The following is a 25,531-nucleotide window of genomic DNA, read 5'->3' on the forward strand; positions in this document are numbered from 1 at the left end:
AAATCACGATGATATGTACAAAAACTTTGGTATACCGCGCTCACGGGTATACCGCGCATGCTGCCTGACGCTCCTTTCGCCCGCCCTGACTTTCCGTGCGCTGTCCCGACTCTCCGTTCACCCCCCCTGACTTCCGTGCACTGTCCCCCCTTGAAGGTCTGTCCCCATCCTGAAAGCCTGATGCCCCCCCCGACGTCCGATACATCCCTCCCCCCGAAGGACCGCCGACTCCCCAACAATATCGGGCCAGGAGGGAGCCCAAATCCTCCTGGCCACGGCGACCCCCTAACCCCACCCCGCACTACATTACGGGCAGGAGGGATCCCAGGCCCTCCTGCCCTCGACGCAAACCCCCCTCCCCCCAACGACCGCCCCCCCCAAGAACCTCCGACCGCCCCCCCAGCCGACCCGCGACCCCCCTGGCGACCCCCACGACCCCCCCACCCCTCTTCCCCGTACCTTTGGTAGTTGGGCCAGAAGGGAGCCCAAACCCTCCTGGCCATGGCGACCCCCTAACCCCACCCCGCACTACATTACGGGCAGGAGGGATCCCAGGCCCTTCTGCCCTCGACGCAAACCCCCCTCCCCCCCAACGACCGCCCCCCCCCAGAACCTCCGACCGCCCCCCCCGCCGACCCGCGACCCCCCTGGCGACCCCCACGACCCCCCCACCCCCCTTCCCCGTACCTTTGGTAGTTGGCCGGACAGACGGGAGCCAAACCCGCCTGTCCGGCAGGCAGCCAACGAAGGAATGAGGCCGGATTGGCCCATCCATCCTAAAGCTCCGCCTACTGGTGGGGCCTAAGGCGCGTGGGCCAATCAGAATAGGCCCTGGAGCCTTAGGTCCCACCTGGGGGCGCGGCCTGAGGCACATGGTCGGGTTGGGCCCATGTGCCTCAGGCCGCGCCCCCAGGTGGGACCTAAGGCTCCAGGGCCTATTCTGATTGGCCCACGCGCCTTAGGCCCCACCAGTAGGCGGAGCTTTAGGATGGATGGGCCAATCCGGCCTCATTCCTTCGTTGGCTGCCTGCCGGACAGGCGGGTTTGGCTCCCGTCTGTCCGGCCAACTACCAAAGTTACGGGGAAGGGGGGTGGGGGATCGCGGGTCGGCTGGGGGGCGGTCGGAGGTTCTTGGGGGGGTGGTCGTTGGGGGGGAGGGGGGTTTGCGTCGAGGGCAGGAGGGCCTGGGATCCCTCCTGCCTGTAATGTAGTGCGGGGTGGGGTTAGGGGGTCGCCGTGGCCAGGAGGGTTTGGGCTCCCTTCTGGCCCAACTACCAAAGGTACGGGGAAGGGGGGTGGGGGGGTCGTGGGGGTCGCCAGGGGGGTCGCGGGTCGGCTGGGGGGGCGGTCGGAGGTTCTTGGGGGGGGCGGTCGTTGGAGGGAGGGGGGTTTGCGTCGAGGGCAGGAGGGCCTGGGATCCCTCCTGCCCGTAATGTAGTGCGGGGTGGGGTAGGGGGTCGCCGTGGCCAGGAGGGTTTGGGCTCCCTTCTGGCCCGATATTGTCGGGAAGTCGGCGGTCCTTCGGGGTGGGGGTGCGAGTGGTCCTGCCGGGGGTGGGGGGGATGTATCGGACGTCGGGGAGTCGGCCGGGCAAGAGGGCTTGGGCTCCCTCTTGCTCCGATCGTGGATGCGGGTGCGGGTGGGAGCGCGTGCGAGCGGTCGTTCGGGGTGGGGGTGCGAGCGGTCCTGCTGGGGGGGTGAATCGGGCGTCGGGCGTGGTGGGAACTATGTTTTAAAACTTTTGTATACCGCGCTCACGCATATAACGCGCGAGGGGTATGCGCGGTAGGTAAAAATGCGTATAACGCGCGCGTTATATGCGTGAAAATACGGTACACAGTATACCGGAACCCATCAGGCTATATGCTGGAAACGAAGACGGAAAGCTGACAGGATTGACGGTCAGTCTAGAGGAGGTTTGTAGGCAGATTGATAGGCTTAAGAGCGATAAATCCCCGGGACCGGATGGCATCCATCCGAGGGTCATCAAGGAACTGAAAGGGACCATAGCAGAACTGCTTCAACTAATAGCCAATCTGTCGATCAAATCAGGAACGATTCTGGAAGACTGGAAGGTGGCAAATGTTACGTCTATCTTCAAGAAAGGTTCGAGGGGAGATCCAAGAAACTACAGACCTATGAGTCTGACCTCGGTACTGGGAAAGATGGTAGAGTCACTGATAAAGGACAGCATCACTGATCACCTTGACGGACACGGGCTGATGAGGACCAGTCAGCACGGTTTTAGCAAAGGCAGATCGTGTTTGACGAACTTGCACTTCTTTGAGGGAGTAAACAGACAGATAGACAAGGGCAATCCGGTTGACATTGTATATCTGGATTTTCAGAAGGAGTTCGACAAGGTTCCAAATGAACGACTACTTCGGAAAATTGCGAGCCATGGAATTGAGGGTGAAATAATCACGTGGATTAAAAACTGGCTGGAGCATAGGAAACAGAGAGTGGGGGTAAATGGACAATACTCAGACTGGAAGAGCGTCACCAGTGGGGTGCCCCAGGGCTCAGTGCTTGCACCCATGCTCTTTATAAATGATCTGTACATAGGTACGATTAGCGAGGTGATTAAATTTGCGGACGATACGAAGTTATTCAGAGTAGTGAAGACGTCAGGGGAATTGTGAAGATCTGCAACGTGACATAATTGAGGAATGGGCATTGACATGGCAGATGAGGTTCAACGTGGATAAGTGTAAAGTGAAGCATATCGGTAACAAAAATCTCATTTACGAATACAGGATGTCTGGGGTGGTACTTGGAGAGACCTCCCAGGAAAGGGATTTGGGAGTTCTGATTGACAAGTCGATGAAGCCGTCCATGCAATGTGTGGCATCGTCAAAAAGGGCAAACAGAATGCTGGGAATGGGATCACGAACAGATCAGAGAAGGTTATCATGCCACTGTACCGGGCCATGGTGCACCCTCACCTGGAGTACTGTGTCCAACACTGGTCGCCGTACATGAAGAAGGACACGGTACTACTCGAAAGGGTCCAGAGAAGAGCGACTAAGATGGTTAAGGGGTTGGTGGAGCTGGCATACAGCGAAAGATTAGAGAAACTGGGCCTCTTCTCCCTTGAACAGAGAAGATTGAGAGGAGACATGATCGAAACATTCAAGTTACTGAAGGGGATAGACTTAGTAGATAAGGACAGGTTGTTCACCCTCTCCAAGGTAGGGAGAACGAGAGAGCAGTCTCTAAAGTTGAAAGGGGATAGATTCCGTACAAACGTAAGGAAGTTCTTCACCCAGAGACTGGTAGAAAGCTGTAATGCTCTTCCGGAGGCTGTTAATAGGGGAAAACACCCTCCATGGATTCAAGACAAAGTTAGACAAGTTCCTGCTGAACAAGAACGGGGGCAGATAGGGCTAGTCTCGGTTAGGGTGCTGGTCTTTGACCAGAGGGCCGCTGCGTGAACAGACTGCTGGGCATGATGAACCACTGGTCTGACCCAGCTGCGGCAATTCTTATGTTCTTATGTAAGAATCCAACTAGAGGAGGTGGATGGGTTATCAGAAAATAAGCCTGATGTCCTTGGAGGACACTTGTTATAAGTATAAGTATCTTTGCTTTCTCTGAGGACAAGCAGGCATAATATTCTCACATGTGGGACTCCCAAGCTGTCAGGATTATGGCTCTAGAAGAGGTTAAATATTAACTATGCATAAGCCTGGTGAAACCCTAGAGCAGGTTCTTTAACCGGCGGTTGAAGAGCACTGGGCTAAGTTGTGGGCCAGACCCCCGCCCATCTCTGCCTCAGACCCTGCCCCCATGATAGTACTAATTGTAACACTATTTTTTCCATTCATTTTTCATATATACCTTGGTATCTTGGTTTATGAGCATAATTCATTCCAAAAGCATGCTCATAAACCAAAATACTCGTATATCAAAGCGAGTTTCCCCATTGGAACTAAGGGAAATTCGCTTGATTCGTTCCCACCCACCCACACCCCCTGAGGCCAGAGGCATTGCTCTACCCCCCCCGAGAACCGGTATTGCTCCCCCCGAAAGCCCCCCGCGTGATCCGCCACCCTCTACGATCCGGCACCCTCCACCCTATGATCCGGCATCCCCCTGCTCGCATCGCACCCCCCCCCCCCGCCGCGATCTGAAATCCCCCAGCATCCACCCGAACACGCTGCTTACCCCCATCTGGCCACCGGCACCAACGCACAGGACATGCCGGTGTCGGTGCCTGAAGATCTGCGTTTTCTTCTTTGCTGGGCCTTGAGCATCTGCGCATGCTCAAGGCCTTAGAGTTCACGCTCTTTCTGAGATTCAGAGAGCGTGAACTCAAAGGCCTTGAGCATGCGCAGATGCTCAAGGCCCAGCAAAGAAGAAGACGCAGATCTTCGGGCACCGGCACAGGCATGTCCTGTGTGTTGGTGCCGGTGCCGGTGGCCAGATGGGTGTAAGCAGCGTGTTTGGGTGGGTGCTGGGGGATTTCTGATCGCGGCAGGGAGGGGGGGGGTGCGACGCGAGCGGGGGGGATGCCGGATCCCGGGGGGGAGGGTGCCAGATCACGGGGGGCGCTGCTTGCAAATCGAGGCAAGCTCGGTTTCTGAGGTGCCGATTTTGCAAATGTTTTGCTTGTCTTGCAAACTGTTCGTCTCACAAACCGGTGCACTCGTAAACCGAGGTACCACTGTAATCTTATTAATAACACATAATAGTTAACCACAAAATTAAACTGCACAAAGCACACTATATGCTTTTTAACATTCATTCCTACCAGAACAGATTACCCCTATGTAAATACAGGACCGGCAGTTGAAGAACACTGCCCTGGAGGGTTGGAGGGAAGGTTGGTGCTCAGGAAGTAAAAAGATTTTGAACAACTGCTTGCCCAAACTGATTGTCTCTTCTGGAGTTTTGTTCTAAACACTAATGAGAAGTGAAGGTGTGAATGAAGGACCAAGTAGCTGCTTTGCAGATGTCCACATTTTAGTGCAAAGGGTATAGTAGGCTTGATATGTGGGTTTCTTCCCTTCACCCGTGATGTTTGCAGAAGGTATCATCAAGATTTAAGATTCTTGTTTCTAAGCAAATTTTCTAAAGTATGTATCTTCATATGAAGATATGAAGGGGCTGCTGAAAGAAGAGAATGATATGGTGCCATAAAACTTACAAGTTATTCCACACTTTTCTTGAAACCCTTTGTTTCAGTGAGAGTTACTAGACCCATGTCCAAGCTCTATCTGATGGTAGACACGTTTAATCAGTGTTTTGCATCCCCAAAAGAAGATTCCCTGGTGGCGCAGGTCACCAATGAAAACAAAAACAAAAACTGTGGATACAGATGTTCTGGAGATAATTTATTAAACACTGACATATAAAACCATGAAAATTCAATTAAAAAAGTACAATGATAAAAAATACAGTAATAAAAATCCAACCGGACCCTACACGGTCCGTGTTTCGGCAAACACACCTTCCTCAGGGGTCCAATGGTTTGCAAACTCACATATAAAGAATTGGACTGAAAACAGTCTATTGTCTTTAAACCTGTGAGCAAAGAACACCGCAGACAAGCTGAAGTAGCAAAAAAAAAATAAAAATGCTAAGGAGCCCTTCAGTCTGTATCTTCATATGAAGATACAGACTTTAGAAAATTTGCTTAGAAACAAGAATCTTAGATTCTTAAATTTTCCTATTACTTGTTTAGTGATGGGGGGAGGGGTGTCATGCTGAAGGATACACAGGACTGCAGGATTGATTTTGTCCTTAAATGACTCTTTGACTCTTGGTTTCCAACCTGAAAGCTGCCGCTTCCTTTGTGGCCAGAGCTTGCCGTCATTCAAAGCTTCACCATGATCCAGACACTAGTGTGCTCCATGATCTCCCCTTTATAATTTTAGGTATGGATTATGTGGTGGACACCTTGTTTGATCTATTCAGAGTGGTGATCAAGCTCTCGGCATACTCTATTTCAGCACATAGGATGTTGTGAATTTGGCAGTGGTCTGGTGATTCATCCTCTAAGGCAGGGGTGTCAAACTCAATCACATAAGGGGCTGAAATCTAAAACATAGGCTAAGTCATGGGCCAAATTTTTTATTAAGATAGTTAGGGGTCTTTTTATTAAGGTACGCTAACCATTTTAGCTAGCGCTAAATGCGTGCCTTAATAAAATGACCCCTTAGTTTTAGTAAAAGTATAGGGTTACAACCTTTCCAATCCCATGCCGGCTCTGTGATGTAAACAAAATAAATAAAAAAGACTTTTCCTCTCTCATTAAATCCTAGTTCACGCTTGCTGTCTAACATTAGCTCTGGCAGGATACACATTTCAAATCTGACAGAAAATTAAATTATTTTTTCTACCTTTTGTTGTCTGGTCATTATTCAAATCATGTTGGTCCCATGCTCTGGTTGTCTTCTGATAACTCGCTTGCCAGGGTCTCTTGCCTATTTGTCGTTTTCTTCTTTCTCGGTGCTAACCATCCATCTTCCATCTGTGTCCTCCTCTTCCATTTCCCATTAATCCTCCGGAAGTCTGGCATCTTTCCTTTTTTTCATCTCCATCCCCATAGCTGCAGCGATGGATCCCATCATCCCCAGATCCACCATCTCTCCTTTCTCAACTACCCTTTCATCCAGCATCTCTCCCTCCTTCCCCACTACCCCAAGGTCCTTCATCTCTCCCTTTCTCTTCCCAACTACCCTCCTATCCAGTATCTCTATCCCCCCTCCACACCATTCCTTATGTCCAACTTCTCTCCTTTTCTGTTCCTTCCCTCCATCCTGTGGATTACAGGACCGGAGGCAACATGGATTTACTAGAGATAGTTCTAGTCAGACAAATCTGATCAATTTTTTTGACTGGGTGACCAGAGAACTGGATAGAGGATGTGCACTAGATGTGGTGTATTTAGATTTTAGCAAAGCCTTTGACAGTGTTCCACACAGACGTCTAATAAATAAACTGAGTGCCCTCAGGATGGGTCCCAAAGTGACAGGCTGGGTCAAATGATCTAGAAACAGGGACGAAGTGCGAGATAATAAAATTCGCAGACGACACCAAACTGTTTAATGGAGCTCGGACTAAAGAGGACTGCGAAGAATTGCAGAGGGACTTGAACAAACTAGGAGAATGGGTGACGAGATGGCAGATGAAGTTCAACGTTGAGAAATGTAAAGTACTACATGTGGGAAGCAGAAACCGAGACACAGCTATGCGATGGGAGGGATGTTATTGAAGGAGAGTACCCAAGAAAGGGACTTGGGGGTATTGTTGGACATGACAATGAAGCTGACGGCACAGTGTGCAGCGGCCGCCAAGAGAGCAAATAGAATGCTAGGTATAATCAAAAAGGGTATTACTACCAGAACGAAAGAACTTATTCTTCTGTTGTATCAGGCGATGGTGCGTCCGCATCTGGAGTACTGCGTCCAATATTGGTCGCCATATCTTAAGGATATGGCGATACTCGAGAGGGTTCAGAGGAGAGCGACATGTCTGATAAAAGGTATGGAAAACCTTTCATACGCTGAGAGATTGGAGAAACTGGGACTCTATTCCCTGGAGAAGAGGAGACTTAGAGGGGATATGATAGAGACTTACAAGATCATGAAGGGCATAGAGAGAGTGGAGAGGGACAGATTCTTCAAACTTCCGAAAAATAAAAGAACAAGAGGGCATTCGGAAAAGTTGAAAGGGGACAGATTCAAAACAAATGCTAGGAAGTTTTTCTTTACCCAACGTGTGGTGGACACATGGAATGCGCTTCCAGAGGGCGTAAGAGGGCTAGGGTTCAAGAAAGGATTAGACAATTTCCTGTTGGAAAAGGGGATAGAGGGGTATAGATAGAAGATTACTGCACAGGTCCTGGACCTGTTGGGCCGCTGCATGAGCGGACTGCTGGGCACAATGTACCTCAGGTCTGACCCAGCGGAGGCATTACTTATGTTCTTAAGTGGAAGGCAACAGAGGGTAGTGATCAATGGAGTTCGCTCTGAGGAAAAGGATGTTACCAGTGGTGTGCCTCAAGGTTCTGTTCTTGGGTCTCTTCTTTTTAACATTTTTATAAATGATATTGCTAAAGGGTCGGGTAAGATTAGCCTCTTTGCGGATGATACGAAAATCTGCAATAGAGTAGACATTCCAGATGGTGTGAATAACATGAAGAAAGACCTGGTGAAGCTTGAAGAATGGTCTGAAATTTGGCAGCTAAAATTTAATGCTAAGAAATGCAAGGTCATGCATTTGGGCTGCAAAAACCAGAGGGAACAGTACAGATTAGGGAGTGAAGAGCTAATGTGCATGATAGAAGAGTGGGACTTGGGTGTGATTGTATGTGATGATCTTAAGGTGGCCAAACAGGTTGAAAAGGTGATGGCGTCTTAACTGATCAGACACTGTGGGGCTCCGAGTTTGGAAACTTTTCCTTAAGCGATATCACTATTGAAATTGCGGCCACGATGGGTAAGAGGAAGGGGAAAGTTAGGACTTACCCTTCTGAGTCCTCTCTGAATCCCTTTTCCACCATGGAACGATTTCTGATCCCCACGGAGATGTTCCCCGGAACGGGTGCTGGTGAGGAGACTGCCCTACCCACGCTGGATATTACACTAAACTCAGGAGAAAGACTTCTGCCCATGGATTCAGATAAGGAGACGAACGCCGAGCAGTTGATGAGCCCGCAGGGAGAGAGAAGCGCTGTGGAAAACTCGTCGCCAGGAGGGAGGCTCCAGAGCGTGAGAGGAGATGCTGGTATGCAGGAGACCAGTATGAGAGCTGAGTTTGAGCTCCCCTTGGAGTCTGAAGGAGCTGTGGAAGGTTCATGGCCCCAAGGAAGTTCCAGGGCTGTGGAATTTGGTCAACAACAGAATACTGGAGATCACAGCATTGTACTTATGATAAAACCTTTACATGTCACTTTAGATTCCATCTGGGATGCTGTTGCACGCTTGGAGAAGATTGCGGTTGGTAACAGAACTTTGATGGATAATTCATTGCAAGAGGTTAAGACCAGAATTATCACCCAGGAATCTAAAAAATTTTAATTGGAGAGGAAAATGGAGGAAGCTCAAAAAGATCTGAAGTAAAGTAAACCTAGCGCACTGGCTTATGATCAGGGATTAGTGGGATTGAGTAGTAAAGTGGAGAAAATGGAGAATTATACCAGAAGGTTAAATCTACGCTTCGTCAATCCAAGAATATAGCTCCCATTGAAATACTTAAGAGATATCTGATGGAAGTTCTGGGAGTCCCAAAGGAAGCTGTGCCTCCTTTTCCCGAGTCTACTTTGTCCTGGGGGAAAAAATGACAAATTCAAGTCCAGGGAGAATTATCCATGGACAGTTTGAATGTCACTCAGTTATTGGAAACATCTACTGAAAAAGAGAGTATAAGATCTGCACTCCTGGTGACATTCGTTTTTGAGTCCGATAAAGACTGGGTGATGAGACTGTTTTTTTCGGAATAAAGATAAATTGTTTTTGGAAGGAAATGTTTGGGTTTTTCCTGATATCTGTGTGGAGACACAGGAAAAAAGGAAGCAGTTTTTGATGTTGCACCCCCAGGTGTTATTCCTGGGCGCCAATTTCTTTTTACATTTTCCTTGTACTGTAAATGCTTAATTGTATTTGAATCAAATAGGTATCTTTTCTTTGCTCCCAAACAATTGAGGGCATTTCTCAAAAAAAGCTTAAGATACAGATCTAGACTGAGGATCTGAGGGAAGAAACAGGAGATTAGTTTAATGAGGAAGGCTCTATAAGGTAAATTCAATTGCGATGTCATCAATTTGTTTATAATTTTTCTTTGTTTATTCTTAAAATAAGAAGGCCTCCTTTTCTCCCCCTTTTGATTAGTGGGCTTATAGGGGATCTTGTTATAAAAAATTTTCCTGAAGTACATGATTATATAACTATCGGCTGTAATACAAATGATTGAAATAGCTGTATCCTGTTTCCTGAGGCATGTAATAAGTAAATAAGTTTAATAAAAATTGAATTAAAAATAAGAAAAGGTGATGGCGAAAGCTAAAAGGATGCTAGGTTGTGTAGGGAGAGGTATGGCTAGTAGGAAAAATGAGGTATTAATGCCCCTGTATAAGACTTTGGTGAGACCTCATTTAGAATATTATGTACAATTCTGATGGCTGCACCTTCAAAAAGATATAAAAAGGATGGAGTCGGTCCAGAGTAAGGCTACTAAAATGGTATGTGGTCTTCATCGTAAGGCTTTTGGGGACAGACTTAAAGATCTCAATCTGTATACTTTGGAGGAAAGGCGGGAGAGGGGAGATATGATAGAGACTAAACTAAACTAAACTTTAAGTTTGTAAGTTTGTATACCACATCATCTCGACACGATTTACAGGTAATTCAATAAATGAGGGAAGGACATAATAAGAAATTAGAGGTTATGAAGAGGATAGCTAGCTTTACATTTTAAATAGATAGCTTTACGTTTAAATACCTATGTAATGTATAAATGTGCATGAGTCAAGTTTCTTTAATTTGAATGGAAACTCTGTAATGAGAGGGCATAGGATGAAGTTAAGAGGTGATAGGCTCCGGAGTAATCTAAGGAAATACTTTTCTACAGAAAGGGTGGTAGATGCATGGAACAGTCTCCCAGAAGATTTGGTGGAGATAGAGACTGTGTCTGAATTCAAAAGGGCCTGGGATAGGCACGTGGGATCTCTAAGAGAAAAAGAGATAATGGTTACTGCAGATGGACAGACTAGATGGGCCATTTGCCTTTATCTGTCATCATGTTTCTATGGTATGTCCAGAAGCACGAGGATCCGTCTTTGTCGTCAGTGCTTCTGATTCTCAACTCAAGACAGACTGGAAAAGGGCTTGGCCATTGGTTTCTTGTTTGGGTCCTAAGCCTCTGAGAGGCTCTGTGGCCACTCATTCAGACATTGTTCGGTTTCTTAGGGACACATTGAGGCTTTGGCTCCCGCTACGGCTACTGTCCAATTTGGAATCTCAATCTAGTTCTCCGATCGCTGGCTCGTCTGCTCTATGAACATCTGGAGCAGGCATCCTTAATGGACATTTTTCCTAGTGGCCATAACTTCAGCCCGTAGGGTTTCCAAACTTCAGGCTTTAACCTGCAGAGATCCTTTTCTTCGGATTCCAGATTCCAGCGTGTGTCTGCCCACTGTTCCCTCCTTTCTCCCAAAGGTGGTTTTCAGTTTCCACATCAACCAGGATATCTGGCTGCCTACCTTTACTCTTTCAGGATATAGCTTTCAATCCATAACCCTGCTCCTCTGCCCTCCAACCCAGCCCACTGATTAACCGTTCCCCTTAACTGTATCCCTGACATCCTGTTTGTTTGTCTTGCCTGTTTAGATTGTAAGCTCTTTCGAGCAGAGACTGTTTTCTTACTCTTTGTGACTCTGTGCAGCGCTGCAGAAATAATTAATAGTAGTAGTAGTGGGATTGAGAAAGCAGGACCGAGTGTTGCAGTTGCTGCATGTGTGCAGGCTTTTGTTGTGGTACTTTCAGGTCATGAACAAGTTTCGGGTTTGCGACCACTTGTTTATACTGGTGGGTCCTGCCCATAAGGGCAGACTGGCTTTGAAAGCCACCATTTCAAGATGGATCTGGATAGCTATTTCATTTGCCTATATTTTTGCAGGAAAGAAGCCCCCTCTTTCAGTGAGGGCTTATTCTTTTGGGCAGAGTTGTCAGCGATCTCTTTGGAGGAGATTTGCAGGACTGCTGCCTGGTCCTCCTTGCATACTTTTAACAAGTTTTATAGAATCAATGTGGCTGCTTTTGGTTCCTCTGATTCACCGATTGCCTTGATGAGTATTGTTAGGCTGAACTCATGGTTTCTTGACCAGCCTTATTTATTTATTTATTGTATTTATATACACCACTTATAGTCTAAGTGGTTTACATTCAGGTACTCAAACATTTTTCCCTATCTGTCCTTGTGGGCTCACACTCTTATCTAATGTACCTGGGGCACTGGGGGATTAAGTGACTTGCTCAGGTTCACAAGGAACAGCATGGGATTTGAATCCACAACCTCAGGGTGCTGAGGCTGTAGCTTTTTCTTTTTTTAAGTATCTTTATTGGTGCAACAAGAACAAATGTCACAAAAAAGGATATTGACCATCTACAACATATCCATAGGTGGCAAAGAGTAGATTTGAAAGTGTGGGACATGTAAACTATGGTTCAAAAATACAATTCACTTGCCCTTCTAGCATCAACCAGAAGGGGAAAACAGACCCACAATAGGATAAATCATGCACAAGAGAGGTAATCCCACACATGACTAGTGACAATCTTGTTGCATTTTTCAATATCCATAAAAACATACAGAAACCTCTCCCTAATGTTGAATGCTCAAGGCAGTCACATTCACGCCACACAAAACACCATATAGCAATACTCACCCAGTAGCCACAAACCATGCATCCCCCTGCCCCCCCCACTGATACCAATACCCCCAAGGTTGCCCTCACTAATACCCGCAAAGACAAATGATGTGACATGTGCCACCTGCAGTCTACCTCATGGTCACTCAAAGGATAGACATTGTTGACACATCCAAGTGGCAATGTCGGACAGGCAAACAGATTTGGGCCTGAATTCCTTTAGAGATATCTGGTGCAAAGAGGTAAATCTGGGAGTCATCAGCATAGAGATGATATTGAAAACCATGGGAAGAGATCAGTGTACCTACCGGGAGAGGGGATATATATGAAGAAGAGAAGGGCCCAAGAAAGGCACATCGATAGACAGCGGGATGGCAGCGGAGGAGGATCCACCATAACATACACTGAAAGTAAGATGGGAGAGAGAGGAAGAAAACCAGGAAAGAACAGAACCCTGGAATCCCAGCGAGGATAGCGTATCGAGTATCAACGGCAGCAGACAGATTGAGACAGTGTCTTTCTATTTCCAGCTGGAATTATACTGGTAGTGTAGAATATTTGCAGTACTGACCTTTCATACGTAGGGTTAGTGCAGAGTGAGTGTCTTTGCAAGGAATTGTGTTACTTTTTAATGTCTGGTAGTGGAGGGAGGATTTGTTGCTCTCACCATTGTACCTGTTAGTAAATGAACCCTTAAATGTAGTCTTGTAAATGACTTAGTTAAGCATACAGTATATACCAGTGGTCTCAAACTCAAACCCTTTGCAGGGCCACATTTTGGATTTGTAGGTACTTGTAGGGCCTCAGAAAAAATAGTTAATGACTTATTAAAGAAATGACAATTTTGCATGAGGTAAAACTCTTTATAGTTTATAAATCTTTCCTTATGGCTAAATCTTAATAATAATATTGTCATTTATAACTAAAGAGACATATGATCAAGACACTGTTTTATTTTACTTTTGTGATTATGATAAATATACCGAGGGCTTCAAATTAGTACCTGGTGGGCTGCATGTGGTCCCCAGGCCGCGAGTTTGAGACCACTGGTATATACATTCTAATGAAAGCTTGGGTGAGTGGTTCTTGATGGCCTTATGCTCCTTGTTACCTTGTTCTTGTGATTATTCATATTTGCCAAATATGGTGCATATTATTTTACTAGAAATAATTTTAAATAAAAAATTAGCTGAATCAAGCCTTAAGATGTTTTTAGTCTCGTTCTCAGTCAAATGTTTTAATACAAATTGTTTTGATAAAAATAAATGATATCAAGCTAGTAGCAAAGTTAATTTGTTTTGCTCATTCTAAGTTTGCTTCTATATTCTGTTAATCTCATAACTTGTTATTGCAGTTTTCTTTGTATGATTTAATTCTAATTTCTTATAACTAAAAACTTTTAATTTGACAGATTTTGGAATCGCTATTCTACTACCAAAGACAATACACTTGATTATACAGAACTTTTGAAGAATCTTGGTTTAAATTTAGCAGGAAACAAGAGACTGATCCCAGAATGTACACAAGGTAGATATAAAAATGGTATTTGTAAGAATATTGATAATATGATTACCCACATTTTGGCAGACCTAGAAGGTATTTTTTTACCTGTGAAGTTTATTGCAGTAAAGAAAGTAGTACACAGGTAGGTTTGCTTTAATTTGTACATATCTTTTTTTAAGTCTAAAAAACACATATCTGTTACATCTACTCAGGAGTACATATGTTAGGTGATCAATCCATTCCCACAAACTGGGTTTTGCAATGGCAATGTGAGAGGTACTGAAAGTTGTATGTATTTACCCTTTCAGTTTTTCCTTCTACAAGTGAACTGTGCAGAGGTGTTTCAGATCTATTCTGCTTAGTTTTTCTTATTTTTGGTTTCAAATTAGGGCATTAAAGCCTCAGAAAAAAACGAGATCCCATATTTTGGGATTCTCTGCCTGGGAAATGAAGCAGGTTCTACAGAGTTGGACTGCAGCTCGCAGGGCAAATCTTAAGGTGAACCTGTGGAGCCAGCTGGCTGTATGCTGCTTCAGGGCTTGGGGTTCGTTCCCCTGGGAGTCAGCTCGCCTCCTGAATTTTTCAGTGGCTTGAGTGCAGGCTGTTGGCACCCTGAGTAAGAACCCTTGGGGTATCAGGGAGCCAGCTATGTAATTTGCCCCCCCCATCACATTTTGAGGTGCCATGGGGTTGGAGGTCTCAGATAAGGTCAGTGCAACTAGCAGCCTGAAGATTTCCTGGCTTGGAGTCATTATTTGAAATTTCTGAGGCAGAAAATCCTATCCATCTCTTCCAGCTGCAGAGAAAGCTGACAGGCAGGCATTTTCACAAAACTGTAAGTACAGCCTCATTATTTCCTATGGGAAAATTGAGGGGGGGGGGGGGTTGTTTCTGAGGTCAGGGTTCAGGTCCTCCATATCCAAAACCTCTATTTCAGCATTTTTTATTTTTGGTGTGATTTTTCTGGTGGTGGCCATCTTGAATTTTAAATAAACTTTTTTTTTAAATTTTTCTGAAGCCTCTATCTGTCTCTAAACACCTCAATTTTGACAAAAATCAGCAGGGATGGATTCCTCAGGGTGTGTTAACACCATTTCATGTGAAATTTGAGTGGATGACCAGCAGAGGAGTGTCAATATACTGTGTGCTACAGTGCGCAAAGAGAGGGGCGGGAACCTTGAGCTTAGCCCCATCCGTGTTTTCCAGGGCTGGGGGACCGCTGTGGGTCCAGGAAATGGGTAAAAAGTTCCATCCAGAGCCCAAATTTTGCAAAGATGCAAAGTGCAGATGCATGGATTCCATGAAACCAATCAGATTCCATGAAACCAAATTTTGCAGAATTAATTTATATCCCCTGCACAAAGCTTCTCCCCAGAATTTGTAAATCTCATGTGCATTCTTAGAAAGATTTCTAATAGCATATATTCCCACAAAATCCTTAAGATCTGAAGAAAAATCTTTGCTAGTAGTCCCCTCGTTAAAATTCATTTATTTAAGGAGGGATGTGATTTTCTCTTTTACAGCCTCGCAAATTTGGAATTCGCTCCCTATCTAAATAAGAGAAGAAAAATTACTCAGCAAGTTTAAAAGTCTCCTAAAATGTTGGCTTTTTAATGATGCTTTTAACTGATTTATTTAAATTTTATGATTCTACATTGGACTAGGAACACTGCCAAGTAAATTAAGTGGGTAACGTCCCCCAACCTCTTGTTTTATTATCTATCCCTTTTTTTGTTTGTTTTTGGATTGTATTTAAGCCACTTTTTTTTTTTTTGCCTCCCTTTCTCAAATGCATTATTTTATTATAATTAGTACTAATTGTCCTGTTTTTTAAAAAAATTTTATTTTAATCTAATTTTTAACCAAATGTAAATCGCATTGGATTTGGATTTTGTGATTAAATCAAATATTTTAAATAAACTTAAAAGTTAATACATTCTGAATTGTCAATTATAATACATATGTCAAATACACAGCTTGAATAACAACTACAATTATGGTTGCAAGAAATATACAGACCATATCAAATGGGAAAATCTGTAAGTATAAAAGTATCAAGTTAATAACTGTAATTGAGCAACAAGCTCAGGAACCAAGAAATGGACCATGGAAAGGTCACATGTAGATGGTAGAATAACAACAATACTCCGGAGACCATAGGAAAGAAAAGAAGAGAGACAACCCCCTCCCTAAATATATATATATATATATATATATATATATATATATATATATATATATATATCTCCTAGGACAAGCAGGCAGCATATTCTCACATATGGGTGACATCATCCACGGAGCCTGGTATGGACAGTATGACAAGTGAACTGTCACTTTAAGTTTTAAGAAAATTTTTGACTGCCCGCACCAAGCATGCGTGACAGCCTTCCCGCCTGCTGAGGCTCGCAGTACCTTCTTCTTTTTCCACTGATTGAAGTACTGTTTGGCGCTGCCATGGATATTGCCAAATCTTGTATATTGCCAAATCTTCACAGGTGTTGACATCAAAAACTTTGGCATCAGCTTTAACATCGACATCACAAAAGATTCCGGCATCAGGGAAGCCAGCTAAGAAGCCATCCACTTCCAAACAAGCGTAGCAGGTTACTACAGCATTGAGTCCCTTGATGCAGACCAAACAAATATGCTACCACTCTCCAGCTCTGCAGGCTGTTTCTCTTACATGGTGCGCATCCTCATCGAGGTCACCCACTCCAAGACAACTTGCTGCGCTAATGGTACTGGCTGTTGAACCATCAGTACCGGTGCCTTTGTTTAGGGAGAAACTCAATGAGTTCTTCCAGAGGGAGCTCAGTAATATAGTTAAACTGCACTGCAAGAAAGTGCTAGCATCGACTCCCTTGGTACTGGCCCAGCTTGAGCATAGCGTTACAAGGCCTCACGGTACCGCTTTTAGCTTTCCATTGGAGCATCAAACTCCACAGGCATCTCCTGTGAGACACTGTAGTTCCCCCTTCTCGACAATGTTCACCTTCCAGACATCGATCTTCATACCGACGTTCTCGCTTGTCTCACCAACACTCCTCATCTTGGAGGCCTTAGACTATGATGAACCTCCCAAAGAACTTCTCAAGTTACCATTACATGGCATTGTTAAAGAGACAGTTCTCAAAAATGGGAAATGCCTTTAACTATGACAGTAACTCTGAGAGAACTTGATTCCTTATATAGAATCATTTCTTGTCCAGGGTTTGATAAACTACAGCTTCAACATCAATCTTTAGTGGTGGAATCAACCCTTAAGAAATGTTCCAATGCAAAAGTTTATGCTTTGGCACTTCTAGGGCGTGAAGGCTGTACTATGGACAAATTTGGATGCTGCTTTTATCAGTATTCCATGCTGATGAACAGGATTCTTAATTACAATTTCTACATTTCCTGTTATTTAAAACAACTAGTAAAACAATTGCCTAGCTTTGACCAGTATATTCCTTCACAGCACCTTGCATAATATCAACAGATTGTATGTACTCTCTCACAGTCTAGACAATATATAGCAAGGTCAGCCATTGATGCTTTTGAGATGTTATCTAGAGCATCGGCTATGTCAGTGGCTATGAGACATCTGGCTTGGCTAAAAGTTTCTGATATGGACATCAATCTTCAGGACAGATTAGCCAATATTCCATGCTTAGGGGATGAGCTTTTTGGTGATTCCATCGAGGCAGCCACTCAAAAACGGACTCTGCATGAAACGAGTTGGAATTCTTTGGTTAGAACAGTGTATCGCAAACTATGTCTCCCAGCACACTAGTGTACCTTCTGAGATTTTAAGTGTACCGCGGCACACTGGGCACTTTGGGCAGGAAGAGAGGCTCCGGCGCCTGTGTCAGCTGACTTGCTCCTACTGGGACTGACTTTTACGGATGCGTGTCTTCCGGGATTCCTGCCTTCGTCTTCTCTCCACACTCCCGGACCAGCAGCTTTTAACTTCGCCACACAGCTGCTGCTAGCAGTAGTTTAGCCATAGTTTCATCAAGCAGCCTCGGGGCCTTTGCTAGGTCGGCCCACATTGCATCATCAAAGTGGACGGGCCTAGCAAAGGCCCCAAGGCTGCTTGATGAAACCGTAGCTAAACTGGTAGCGGCAGCTGTGTGGCAAAGTTAAAACCACATAGTGAACTGCTGCTAGGCTAGAGAGAAGAGGTATGCTGGACAGGGAAGGAGGGAAGTGAGAAGGGGTACTGCTGAACATGGGGAGCAGGGAAGGGAGAAGTGGTACTGCTGGACAGGGGGAAGGAGGGAAGGGAGAAGTGGTAATTCTGGACAGGGGGGGACGGGAGAAGGGGTACTGCTGGACATGGGGAGCAGGGAAGAGAGAAGTGATACTGCTGGATAGGGGGGAGGAGGGAAGGGAGAAGGAGTAATGCTGGATGGGGAAGGAGGAAAGGGAGAATCTTTTCAGTAACCGCACCCACACTCTGGAATGCCCTACCACTGACCCTGAGACAAGTAAAGAACCTTAACAACTTTAAATCTAATCTCAAAACATTTCTTTTTAGAGATGCTTTTGAGATTTATACTTAGCTTTCCTTATTAAAAAAAACTCAGACATCAGGCCTTACATTAAAGATCCCCTTTACTCCTTTGTATCTTTCCTCCCCTTTCTTTTATTTTAAGCTATGTATCCTCCCCATCTGCCCATATGTATCATGTTATGTCTGTACTGTAATTGTGAATTTGTTCCCTCTATTTTATATTTTTAAAAACTTTTAATAATTTGTATAAATTGGAAACCGCTTTTTTTTAATAAAAGCGGTATATCAAGACCTAAATAAACTTGAAAACTTGAAACTTAATGCTGGACAGGGGGAGGAGGAGGGAAGGGAGAAGGGGTATTGCTGGACAGGGGGAGGAGGAGGGAAGAGGTACTGTTGGACAGGGGTAGGTAAAAGGAAGGGAGAAGAGATGCTGGACCTGGCAGAAAGGGAGGGAAAGGAAAGGTGCTATACACTGGAGGGGAAGGTGAGATGGTGCATGGGGAGAGAGAATGTTGGGTTGGGGGATGGGAAGGAGGTATGCCACTCGAGGGAAGAAGCAAGCATGCAGGAGGGAGAAAGTGGACTCATGGAGAGGGCAAGATGGATGTGGAGAACAGAAAGGAAGGAAGGAGAAATGCTACACTCTGGGGAAGGGGGAGAGGGCAGAGAGTGAAATGGAGAGAGAGATGTTGGTTGGGGAGGGAAGGAGAACCAGAGGAGAAGCATGCAGGAGGAAGAGAGAAAAAATGTTGGACTGGTGGAAATGTTGGACTGGGAAGGGGGCCAGAAAGGAGAAAGGGAAGGGAGATGGACTGCAGGGGGCAGAAAGGAGGAAGGGAAAGAGAAATGTTACATGGGGGGTGGGGGAGGAGAGATGACTAAAGGAAGGGAGAAATATCAGACCAGGAGGGGAGTCTGGTAGCGGTATAGAAATAATAATCATAGTAGTAAAGAGAGATGCCAGATTATGGATAGGAGAGGCGAGTGATGCAAGACTGGGAAGGGGGAAAGGAAGGAGAGAGATGTTGTCAGACCACTGGGTGGGGGGGGGAAGAAGAGAGATGTTAGACCATGGAAATAGGAAGGGAAGGAGAGAGAGATAGGAAGGGAAGACATGGAAAAGTAGATTTTGAGAAGAAAGCAGAAAAATGGAAATATTGAATGTTAAGTTCATGCCAAAGATGGATGACCTTGACTTTATATTTAGTACCCCTGAATTCTCTAAAGGAAACAAAGATGGATGCAAGGCAGAAAGTGAAGACGGAGAGAAAACAACAGATAAGAAGGCCCTGGAAACATAGTTAAAAGCACAGAAAAATAAAGTCACCAGACAACAAAGGTAGGGAAAATGATTTTATTTTCAATATAGTGATTGAAATGTGCCAGTTTTGAGAATTTATATCTGCTGTGTATATTGTATGTATATGAAAAATGAATGGAAAAAGTTGCATTACAATTAGTAAAGGGGGTGGGATCTGGGGAAGAGCTTGGGGAGGTCTAGGGTGGAGTTTGGGAGGTCTGTGGTTGAGGGTACTCAGCTGATATTTGTTAGACTACCTACTGGCATTTCAGGGCCTGTCTGGAAGGCCTCTGTGCATGCGTGGATGTCACATCAAGAGCAGAATTTTTTGTCAGGCAGTCAGAAGGACTTTTTCTGGATGCCGTGTTTTCTTTAATCATTGGCATACGTATATTATAATAAAGAAATACATTTTGAAGACTGAATAATTTTACTAATATCATCTCGATATAAGTTCAGACTCATGAGGCAGGCCCATTAAAGGTCGAAACACGATCATGTTGAGTCTTTATTCAATAAACGAGATTGAACACCATTCAGTCACCTTTGTTGTTTTTTCTGCTTTCACAGTCTGTGAATCCTGAGTAGTAGGAAAGAACGTCTTCCCAAGCCCAACAATCTTAACAACCAATCAGCATCACCACCTAATCAGGAATAGCTATGCAAACAGGAACCTGGCAGACTGCTCATCCAATCTAATCAACAGTATCCCTCTAACATGGGGAAGTAGGCCGAGAATCTCACCAAAGCACTCTCCCCCACCCCACAATGTCCATCAGCAACCTAGCTCCCTCCTATACCCCAAAAGGGACAACAGAATCCTAATGGAATATACCTACATAGCTTGTTCCTATTTAAACGCCCTAAAATTGACCTAATCAAGGATTGGGTTGAAACAGAGAAGCTAGGATGTCTTTTCCTTGCAGAAACCTGGCTAACCTCAGAATCCGACCTCCGCATAATAGAATTTTGTCCACCAGGCTACAAGGTCACAGTAATCTGTCGAGAGAAAAAAAGAAGAGGAGGACTGGCCATCCTAGCAATAAAAGACCTAAACATAAATATAGTAGACAAATCTCCAACCCCCTACATGGACCTATTTGCCTGCCAATTATCGGGTGCTACTCTAAAAGGCTCCATGACATGCCTCCTCTGCTACATAACACCAGGAAAATGGAGTTTAGCACATCCAGAATTTGAAGACTTTATATTCTAAAACTCTTTTCTGGCATCAAACAACATCATACTAAGAGATCTAAACCTTCACCTTAAGACCACTCCTCCAATCAAGTTGAAAACCTTCTCTCATTTCTAGAAGCCCTCTCCTACCAAATTCTAAACCCCCAATCCACACATGAGAAAGGCCACCAACTTGATATAGCTACTTACGTGACTCTCTATCAATCCTGTCTTTAATGAAGCGTAGCTCCCCACTCTGATCACTTCATATACAAATTCATTATATACTGGACATGAAACAAAAACAAACAACAAAACAAAAAAAAACCCTATGAAATACGTCAAATCATCGACCCTGCCAAATTCTGGAATAAAGCAGACAACATGATCAGATCCCTTTACCCTAAAAATTTCATATCTCAATGGTGCACACTAAGTGAACGAATCCTGGATGAGCTGGCACCAATACAAACAAAAACCAGAATCAGCAGACAAGTCGACATATGGTTCAATAAAGAACTACTCCTATTAAAAAGACAATGCAGACGATTTGAAAGAGAATGGAGAAAAACCAACCCGAAGACAACAAAAATTGCATAGAGAGCACTAATCAAACAATACAAAGCAAAATTAAAAGAGAAACGGAAAACGTGATTCTCCAAACAGAGAGGCACAGATGCCCAAGTTACAAAAACAACAATTCAAGCTAGTAAACATAAGACCATAAGAACATAAGAATAGCCCCACTGGGTCAGACCAATGGCCCCTCAAGCCCAGTAGCCCATGCTCACGGTGGCCAATCCAGGTCACCAGCACCTGGCCAAAACCCAAGGAGCAGCAATCCACCGACACCAAAACCTTCCTGGCCACTACCACCAACCCCCCCCCCCCCCCCCCCACCATCAGCAATCCAATTGACAGAATACTCCAAAAACAAGATTACAAATGTCAGGATCACCTTCACAGGCACCCTGAGCTGCCTAGAAGAGATCATGTTGCCCCCCCCCCCCCGAAAGAGAATCCACTGCAGCTGACAGGACATGGTCCGACTTCCCGACAATACTATAGTCAGACCAACTCTACAAGAAATGGTCAGACCAACTCTACAAAAAATATAGCCATGCACTATGCAACCTCAACAACTGCCCACCAGGATGGTCTCGGGACTCAAGGATCTATCGTACGAAGAAAGGCTAAACAAATTGCGGCTATACTCTCTCAAAGAACGTAGGGAGAGGGGAGACATGATTGAGACGTTTAAGTATATCACTGGTCATATTGAGGTAGAAGATGATATTTTCTTTCTTAGAGGACCCTCGGCCACAAGAGGGCACCCGCTGAAAATAAAAGGCGGGAAGTTTCATGGCAACACCAGGAAGTACTTCTTCACCGAAAGAGTGGTTGACAATTGGAATGAGCTTCCAGCACAGGTGATCGAGGCCAGTAGCGTGCCAGATTTTAAGAACAGATGGGATGCTCATGTCGGATCTCTAAGAGAGAATGGGATATCAGAGTGCGATCTCTCAAAGGGTAGCTAGAAGGGTGGGTGGGTCGATAGAGTGGGCAGACTTGATGGGCCTTGGCCCTTTTCTGCCGTCACTTTTCTATGTTTCTATACCTGTTAAAAAAACTCCACCCCTAGTTTTCATGCCCACCTCATGCAATGGATCCAATGTCTACTCACAGAAGGCCAATTCCCACACAAACTCAATAAAATCATCATCACCCCAATTATGAAAGATCCAAAGGGCACAACAGACCTACCCTCTAATTACAGACCCATTGCCTCAATACCAATATATGTAATGTAATGTAATGTAATTTATTTCTTATATACCGCTACATCCGTTAGGTTCTAAGCGGTTTACAGAAAATATACATTAAGATTAGAAATAAGAAAGGTACTTGAAAAATTCCCTTACTGTCCCGAAGGCTCACAATCTAACTAAAGTACCTGGAGGGTAATAGAGAAGTGAAAAGTAGAGTTAGAGGAAAAATAAAAATAAAATAAACATTTTAACAAGACAGCATTGATCTAAATACTTTGGAAGGTAGAAGAGAGGAGAGAAAGGAATAGAAGCAGAAGGGGGAGCCGTTGAACAGTAGAATTCTGGAGAAATTTAAATGATAGAAATAGAACAAAACAAAGACAAAAGGCAAAACAATAGATAAGATTAAAGATAAATCATAAGCTGGAAAGAAAAATAAAATAAAACTTTGTCTTCAATCCACGGTTTCAGCGTCAGTGATAAAGTGGAGCAAGTAAGTTTAGGAGGAGCGATTGACGTTTCCAGAAAGGGCTTATATGTTAAGCTAATGGAGTTAGTGGCTCAATACCTCACAAACTACCTAGAGGACCACATCCCTCACAATCTGGATTCTGAACCAACTACAGCACAGAAACATTACTAAGTTTACTCCTAGACACAACCCGACAACACCTAAGCAAAAGCAAAAGCATGCTAATCATCCAACTTGATCTTAGTGCAGCATTCGACCTGGTCAATCACACCATCCTACTACACATATTGGAATCTATAGGAATAATAGGCAAAGTACATACATGATTCCAAGGATTCCTACAGTTCAATACATACAAAGTTAAATCCAACAGAGAAAAATCAGAATCCTCATCCAACCCCTGTGGCATCCCACAGGGTTCACCACTATCCCCAATATTCTTTAATCTCTACATCGCATCCCTGGGTACCTGCTTGGACAAACTTGGCATAACAACATACAGCTACGCAGACGACATTACAATACACCTTCCCTTTGACCAACCAACCCTCACCTCAACAGACAACCTGCACAAAACACTAGAAACAATAGAAAAATGGATGAAAAACAACCAACTAAAACTGAACACAGAGAAAACAAAATTCTTACTACTTGAAAAGGATAAAACTCCTACCATAACAGACATATAATTAAACTTTACCTCATACCTTATTCAAGTTGCCCTAAAACTTCTTGGGGTGATCAAAGATAGATGCTACACCATGCAACTGCAAATCAACAAGACAGTCCAAAAATCTTTCGCAATCACGCACAATCTTTGACAAATTTGAAAATATTTCAATAGGGATCAATTCTGACTCCCCTTGGTCAGTGTGGTAGATTTAGTGAAACCTTTCCTGATATTGAACCATACCATGTTGTGGTCACTGGAGGCCAATGTGTCGCCCACCGAGACCTCTGTGACACTTTCTCCATTGGTAAGTATCAGGTCCAGTATTGCCTGATCCCTTGTTGGTTCTAACACCAGTTGCCTGAGTCCTGCTCCCTTCAAAGAGTTTAATAGCTTCCTGCTGCTGCTGGAAGCAGAGGAAAGTGTGACCCAATCCACATCAGGCATGTTGAAGTCACCTAACAATACTGTGTCCCCACGTAAGGTGATATTCTCTATATCTCCGATTAATTCCATATCTAGGTCATCCTATTGTCTTTAGTTTTCTGTAATAGTTGCTGGGTGGCGGTATTGATTCCCTGCCACAGGTTCCTACGTCTTCTCTCCGCTGCAGCCCGCTCTGCTTAACTGATGGCTTCTAAACAAACCTGCAAAAGGCACAAGCCGGAGCCTCAATCTCCTACAAAAACACCTGCCAGCAATCCTGAAACTCCCTCCATGAAAGATCTTTGGGAGGCAATTAAAGCTCTCCAGGATATTATGACTGAAACCAAAGATGACACTAATGAGATCAGAGACGAACTGGCAATGATGAATGCTGAACTTACAACACTCAAAACAAAAGTCGCTGACTTGGAAATAAAGATGGTGACATCCGAAGCTAACATCAAAGCCCTCCAAAGCCACGTGAAAAGCACGGTAGCAATTGAAAAAGAACTCGAAGAAGCCAGCAATAGATCCAGGAGGAACAACATTCGCTTGCTCGGTATCCCGGAGGGAAGAGAGGGCAATAATATGATTAGCTTCCTTGAATCCTTCATTCCTACACTCTTAAACCTGCAAATTTCAAAGGACTTTGAAATTGAATGCGCGCCAACTCCATCTTAGCGCCAACCACGAGACAGGTGTCCCAGACCTATCATCTTTAAAATTCTAAGATATCCACAGGTGCTGGAAATTATGCAAAAGGCACAATTGTTTGCACCCCTCACTTATGAAGGCAGCATGATCATGATGTTACCAGATCTTCACAAAATTACAGTGAGATCCCGACAACAGCTCCTTGTGTTCCAACCTCAGCTAAAGAAAATGGGCACCACTTTGGTCTCTTTTACCCTGCACGGATGCGAATCACATATCACAGAGACAGGGAAGAGCGCATCCGTAGGACCAACGAGTGGCTTCGCGAATGGTGTTTAGAGACGAACTTTGGATTCCTAGACCACGGAGCAGCGCTACAAGGACTACAGGGACCTGACGGACTTCACCTAACAAAGAGAAGCAAGAAAGTTTTTGGACATCGACTAGCACATCTACTTCGGAAGGCTTTAAACTAGGTAAGTTGGGGGAGGGTTCACACATACATACCAGAGCAGTAAGGATCCATCCTGGAGAAGCAAGTAAAACCCACACTTCTGAGCCTAAGGTAAGTACCCATAGTATACACACTTCTGAGCCTAAGGCAAGTACCCATAGTATACACAAAAAAACAAGAGCCACACTAACGGGGATAGGCATATCATCACAAATTTGGAGAGCAATGTA

General features: G+C 44.6%; 1 protein-coding gene across 4 annotated transcripts in view; it reads left to right on the forward strand.

Annotated features, from left to right (window-relative positions):
- The window catches only part of EFCAB6 (EF-hand calcium binding domain 6), a 474,908-nt gene that overhangs the window by 81,783 nt on the left and 367,594 nt on the right, over nucleotides 1-25,531 (forward strand). For all 4 annotated transcript variants that reach the window (XR_004540188.1, XM_033953069.1, XM_033953071.1 and 1 more), the window contains exon 7: nucleotides 13,785-13,900. Coding sequence is in view for 3 of the 4 variants with exons in the window: in XM_033953069.1 (XP_033808960.1) it covers nucleotides 13,785-13,900 (116 nt within the window). In the remaining variant the exon portion in view is untranslated. The remainder of the gene's footprint in view (nucleotides 1-13,784; nucleotides 13,901-25,531) is intronic.

This window comes from Geotrypetes seraphini, chromosome 7 (genome assembly GCF_902459505.1).
Source record: "Geotrypetes seraphini chromosome 7, aGeoSer1.1, whole genome shotgun sequence".
Lineage (NCBI taxonomy): Eukaryota > Metazoa > Chordata > Amphibia > Gymnophiona > Dermophiidae > Geotrypetes > Geotrypetes seraphini.